Source organism: Vulpes lagopus, chromosome 7, assembly GCF_018345385.1.
Source record: "Vulpes lagopus strain Blue_001 chromosome 7, ASM1834538v1, whole genome shotgun sequence".
NCBI classification, from domain to species: Eukaryota; Metazoa; Chordata; class Mammalia; order Carnivora; family Canidae; genus Vulpes; species Vulpes lagopus.
In genome coordinates this window covers 11,688,558-11,695,413 of record NC_054830.1, presented here as the reverse complement: position 1 = coordinate 11,695,413, position 6,856 = coordinate 11,688,558, and the positions used below count along the sequence as shown (strand labels likewise).

Genomic DNA, 6,856 nt, shown 5'->3' with positions numbered 1-6,856 from the left:
TGACAGTAAGTTCTTTTACTGATGCTCACATCATAGCAGGGATTGCCTTCTGTGCAGCAAAAAGCTAATCCTACCTTTTCAATCTCAGCAGAGGGAGTTACTAAGAAAGGTAAATTTTGTCAAGTAGTTCGCTGTATTCCTTGAATATAAACAGGTTTGATCATAATGTTGGCTTGTTCACTTTTAATAGTCTCAAATTGTTAGCTATTAAATATAAGTAAGTGTGCATCACCAGAAAAGGTCTTCTAGATTAAATTTATATATTTATGTGGACATGTTATTAAAATTTAGAATATACATGCTAGCCTTTAAGCAGAATACTGACTCTACTATTAAGTCATGTCCGTTAAAACATGATAGTTATGTACAATTAAGTTTCTTCTCCCCACACATAAATATCACTTGTAAAATTGTCTTATAAGTCTCCAAACTATCCTCTATCAATTCTACAGTTTCAAATATTCAATAGTTTCAAAACTGTAATATAAATGTGCTTGAAAATCACATAGTCTTTTGTTCACTCATTTCATTTGTATAATAGCACCTATCTTTGTTCTATTGTCTTATGCTCTAGAGAGGATTTTTATTCTTTTATAAACTGCATACCTAATATTTATAAATAAATATATCTGTATAGTGAAAAAAAATGCCCTCTGCAACCCTCTCAACTGCCTAGTCCTGAGAGCAGCAAGACCATGATAAGGGCTTCCACTCATGTCTCTGACCTTCATTTCACCTATGACCTCAGAGTGATCAGCCCAAGAATGACTGCGGCCAGGAGGAGACAAGAGTATTCTCCTTACCTTGATTTTTTACAATTTCCTTTCTAGTCTTCAGGAACCATTTGCCAGTTGGAAGCACTGTGATATATTGAACATGGACTCTGACAGCCTGTGGCAGAGTCCCAGCTCCCCTATTTCCTAGCTGGGGGACCTTGGATATGTTGCCCGAACTCCCTGTGCTTTTGTTTTTTCACCTATAAATAAGACAATAGTAGTATGCACTCACAGGGTTGTTGAGGGTATATGCTGTGATAATAGAAACCCTATTGGTTTTATAGGTAAAAGTTTATTTATTGCCCAAATAAATTCCAGTGTAGGTCATCTTTGATACCACACTATACTACCCTGATACTATACTGTATCAACTTGTAGTCAAGTTGTGATAGTATATTGCAGTATTGTGTACTACACGTAGTACAGTATTCTATAGGTATCATCCCTGATGATCAGTTGACTGGTCCCAGACAACTCCAAAAATGGAGCTTGGACTTAAATGTGGGCTTCATGACATAGTCCAGATACTTAAAAGCCCCCAATCAATAACTCCTTTCTTTGACACACACATAAATTGGCACCTATCATTCAAAAATGCTTAGGATAACATGTCAACTCAGCCTTTGTATGCATAAGAACATCTCTGATTCTTAACCACAGGATATATTAGGTAGATATCTCTGCAAAGATAAAGATCAGGATTGTATCCTTCCTCTAGAAATCCTTCATTGAGTAATCTTAACTCTTGTACCCAATGGTGATGACAACAAAAAATTTTAAATGGCAGTATCCAATCTTAGATGGCTTTGACATTCAGATAAGACTGGGCTTTACCATCTTACATCTCTGCTTCATAGTAATTGAAACAGTAAAAGTAACACAAGCTTGGACTGTTCAACCAGGATCACCTTGAGTGACAGCCTTTTACTTCTGTGAAACCTAAAAGTGTGACTCAAAGATATTGCTGAGAACCAACATGAATGAGCAAGGACTTATAGAACATCACTACCAGAGCACTAACCCCCATATCCCCTTTCTTACTTGGATTTCAGAGATAGGATCCTAGACCCATCACTCACTGTGCAGAAATGTATAAGAATGGAGTGTAAGCCAGGACACTAACAACAGGTGGCCAAAATATCTACAAGCCGTTGGGTTGGCATTATTTTAGTAAAATTTTCCTTCTGTGTAAGACTGAAAAAAAAACCCCAAGCAAACAGCCCCTACTCTTAAGTGATTGGATTCAGTATTTTTGTTTTCTATAAATCCCCAAGAGATAAAGCTGGTCTGGGAGAAGAAAGGGAGTTGGTGATAATACACCTTGTACCACATGAACTACAAATGAGACAAGGCTCAGCTGTAAGGAAGGATCCCAGGAACTACCCAGATTCCTCCATGAATTCATCTCTTGGACTTAAAGCCAGTTCTGCCAATGACTTTGACCAAAGCCATTCGAACTTCTCGGTTTCTGAGGCTATAGATGAGGGGGTTCAGTGTGGGGGTGACAAGGCTGTAGAAGAGGGAGACCACATTGTCCTGTTGTGGGCTGTGGTAGGTACCTGGAACCATGTACATGAACATGGCTGCTCCATAAAAGAGCCCCACCACAGTGATGTGCGAGGAGCAGGTGGTGAAGGCCTTGTGTCGGGCCTCGGCAGACTGCATGCGGAGAACAGCCCTCAACACATGGCTGTAAGAGGTGGTGATGAGTGACAGGGGCAGTAGCAGGATCAGCACCCCTGAGATGGATAGCGACAGCTCATAAGCAGAGGTGTCTGCACAAGAGAGCTTCAACAGAGCAGGCAACTCACAGAAGAAGTGATCCACAGTGTGTGAGGCACAGTAGGGGAAGTGCAGGGTGATGGAGGTCTGGATGGAGGCCACAAGCACACCTGACAACCAGGAGGTGCCCACCATGAGCAGACAGACCTGACGCCTCATGAGCACAGGATAATGCAGGGGGTGACACACAGCAACATAGCGGTCATAAGACATAAGGGATAGTAGGACAACCTCGGAGACACCAAGTAGCATCAGGAAGAACATCTGAGCTGCACAATCTCCAAAGGAGATGGAGCCCTCTCCTTGCAGGAAGTCAGCTGCCATCTTGGGGATGGTGACCAAGGGAAAGCCAACATCCAATAGGGAGAGTTGACTGAGCAGGAAGTACATGGGTGTGTGGAGCCTGGAGTCTGTATGGATCAGGAAGAGCAGGATGGCATTGCCCAGAAGGCCCATAGTGAATATGACAGTCACAAGGAAGAATAGAACCACATGTGGCCCTGAGTGGCTGAAGAGCACCATGAGGGTGAAGTCTGAGGTCACTGACTGATTTGATTCCATCATCTTCCAGGAAGCATCACTCATCTGTAGGAACAACAGGATATTTGGAAGGAGACTCAGTGAATAGTAGTCTTGTCTTACATGCCGAGTAGAATTGTTTGGGTAGCAGTCCCTTGGAGTCTCCAGAAGGATGATGAGTACATTCAGTCTCTGTAGGAAAACAACAACAACAACAACAACAACAAAAACAATCCATCACTGATTCAGTGTCAGAAGGTGGGGAACAGCAAGTTCTTGCCTTCGCCCTCCAGGCATGCACTATCCACCAACACTTGCAGTTGAACTCCCTGTCCTCAAACTATGGAGTACAAGTCAGTCCCAGTGAAATATTGGAATATACCCCATCCCAGACACTGTGGGGCCAAAGCAGAGGTGGTATTCATTCCAAAGAGATTAGATATCAAGTAGGCTGACCTTGCCAGAGAAGAAGGGATGATGAGGCTGGAGAAGGAATATGAGGTGTGTGGATTGATTGGCATATGGTTAAGGGGATATACTCTGGATTATATAGCCAACTTTGAATACCAACACAGCTGTTTCCTCACCTTGTGACTTTGAACAAGTTTGATCTTTCTGGGGGTCAGTTTGTCCATATATCTATAAGGATAAATAACAACTTACTTGTAGGAGTAGCTGTGAGTATTAAATGAGATAATGAATTAAACAGCTCAGCTCAGTGACAACCATATGGCAATTTCTTTTTTTTTTATATGGCAATTTCTTGATTTAAGTTCACAACTATTACTCACATTGTAGAGGAAATATATTCATTAAAAAAATTCAGGGATCCCTGGGTGGCGCAGTGGTTTGGCGCCTGCCTTTGGCCCGGGGCGCGATCCTGGAGACCCGGGGTCGAATCCCACGTCGGGCTCCCGGTGCATGGAGCCTGCTTCTCCCTCTGCCTGTGTCTCTGCCTCTCTCTCTCTGTGTGTGACTATCATGAATAAATAAATAAAATCTTAAAAAAAATAAAAAAAATAAAAAAATTCAGCTGGGTAGCATGGTTCACCTATAGTAGGATAATTTATGCCTGGTGCTTAGCTCAGTATCTGGTATATAGTAAGACTATGCAATATTAGCCCTTTTTGTTGATGTTATTCAACATTATAACTCTTGTCAACTTGCATGGCAAAACCTAATCAATTCAAGTTTATTCTCAGTCATGCTCTCCTGAAATGTCAATTTCTCTGTTCTTACCCTAAGTTGGTGGTTCTCGACCAGAGGTGTTTATGCCCTCTTTCCCTGGACATTGGCAATGTCTGGAGATATTTTTGGTTGTCATGACTGGGGCTGCTAGTGGATCTAGTGAGTAGAGATCAGGGTTGCTACCAAATATCTTATAATGCACAGGATGGTCCCACCAGAAAGAATTGTCTGGTCCCAAATTTCAACAGTGCCAAGTTTGAGACTGACATCCAACAACTCTTCTCTGACCTGGAGTAGAGTCTCTGGGAGGTCTCCTGAGTCCATTGTCTTGCTCCTCTGATGGGGATGAGTTCCATGTCATATGAATGCCTAGAGATTAGTCTGTGAAGTTGAATTTCCAGATATATTTTAAAGGGAATATTAATAAGTCTAGTCTCAACTTAAATCACTGGATAATTGCATTATTTCCATGACTCTGTATGGAGAAGGGTTTGTTCTTTAATCATTATCTCTTGGGGCAAACTCAGCTAATAGTCCCTCTGGACCCTCTCAAAGGATTTTCAAGCAGATATTGTACTTAGTTCTTCTCTTTTCACCTATATCTGCCCTCAACCTCCTCACCAAAGGGCAGAAAAGGGAGTTAATTCCTATTGAGCATTTACTGTGTACTGGACACTGTGGTAAGGTCAGAGAAAGGCTGATGGATTTCAGTTAATGGTGTCTCAATGTTTGCACTATTGACATTTTGGGCTGGATAACTTTAAGTATGTTACAGGCATTTTTTTCTTTATCTTACTGGTAGGTGTTATCATCTGCCTTGTATAGGTGAAGGAGCATAGGTTCAAAGAAGTATAGTAAGTCAGCTATATTGGGTTGAATAGCTTTTCCCAAAATCAGGTCCTTCTAGAACCTCAGAATGTGTCCCTATTTGGAAAGAGAGTCTTTTCAGATATAATTATTAAGGATCTTGAGATGAAATCATCCTGGATTTCAGGTGTTCTCTAGATCCAGTGACTAGCATTCTTGTAAGACAAGGAAAGAACTGGACCCTGCTTGTGGCCAATCCCCAGCGCTGCAATTGGTGGTCCTGGTGCCTGTGCTCGCTACCAGAAATCCTACTGATAAACCTGTCATGAGGATGAGGATTCATCTTTATAATAAACCATTGTCATGGGACTTAAGGTCTCAAAAAAAAAAAAGACAAGGAGAGGACACAGAGAGACACAGAGAAGGTGGCTATGTGAAGACAGAGGTGGAGATTGGACTAATCCAGCTACAAGCCAAGGAGCATGAAGGATTGTCAGAGCTGCTAGAATCTAGGAGGGAGCTGTGGGCCAGAGTCTCCCTCAGAACCTCCAGGAGGCTTCAATGCTGACAACACCTTGATTTTGAACATCTGGTCTCCAAAACTGTGAGAGAAGAGACGTCTGTTTTTTTAGACCACCCAGTGTGTGGTACTATGTTATAGTAGACCCAGGACACTCATACACCAACCCAAGATTACTCAGCAAACAAGTGGTAGAATTCATTTTTAAACAACAGCTGGCATAATTTTAGGGTTCCGGTGTTTATTCTTCACATCTTACTTTCCAACAAAAAATAATGGACCATTCACATCCTGCTTTCCTGGTAAACCTTAGCATTCCTGCTCCAGTCATGAAATGTTTATCTCTTCTGTTTGACGATTATCCTACTGCTTGGCCTGGGGAAGGAGCCACCTCCCCAGCTATGGCTCCACAGTCTTGAATACTCTGGCTCTGGCACTTCCCCATTCACTCACCTGGCTTTGGCACCGTGGTCTTTTCAGTGGCTTAGTCAAAGTCCAGCAGGTTCCACCTTAAGAAGCCATCCAGGTTCACTCTGGTTCACCTCCAAATAGTGTCACTTGGTCTAGAGTGTGATGTGAACTCAGTACTACTTGCCCTGGGACCTGGGATCCCCTCCCTCTGAAGACTCTATGATATCTATGATATCTTCCCAATGTCTTATGCATGAAAGGCCCCCTTTCTTCCCTCACACTCAACACTGTTTCCTTGACCTCACTTTCCCTTCCACAATTGCCAGATGGTCCTTTGCTAATGATGCATCCACAGAGCAGCACCTTACCCCATTGCTGGCTTTTGGAATCTCCTGTGAGCAGCATCTCCAGTAGGGCTATGATCCACTCTCTGATGGTTTTCCTGGGGCTTTGCACACATCCTTCCTTTAGGACAGGATGCTTCCCCCCCAGTAAACCTATCCTCCCCAATCAGGCAGCAGGAAGCACTGGACAGAGACTAGCCTTGGCTTTGGGTGTGTTGTCTCCTTGTTTAAGTCAGCTATCTTACACCTTAGGATGAAGGGTCCCTCCAACTCCAACCATTTTTTTCTAAAGTATGCTCTACCCCCAACATGGGGCTTGATCTCATGACCCTGAGATTAAGAGTCACATTCTCTACCAACTGAGCCAGCCAGGTGCCCCTCCAACCAGTTTTTTAAGACTTTTAAACCTCTTTCTTTCTACATTTCCCTCATTACTGTTTGCTTTTCAGATCTGATGTCCTTACTGAAATGAAAGAGAGAAGAGGCACTGGAATTAGCAGATCTGTTGC

General features: G+C 42.7%; 1 protein-coding gene across 1 annotated transcript; it reads right to left on the bottom strand.

Moving 5' to 3' along the window:
• Positions 1-2,177: 2,177 nt before the first annotated feature.
• On the bottom strand, positions 2,178-3,122 carry LOC121494638 (olfactory receptor 2Z1-like). Its single transcript, XM_041761293.1, has one exon. It carries the CDS (start codon positions 3,120-3,122, stop codon positions 2,178-2,180), a length of 945 nt encoding a protein of 314 aa, XP_041617227.1.
• Between the last annotated feature and the right edge of the window lie 3,734 nt (positions 3,123-6,856).

Bases quoted from the DNA above. Each gene is read 5' to 3' on its own strand.
- LOC121494638 (XM_041761293.1), bottom strand. From the start codon at position 3,122: ATGATGGAATCAAATCAGTCAGTGACCTCAGACTTCACCCTCATGGTG.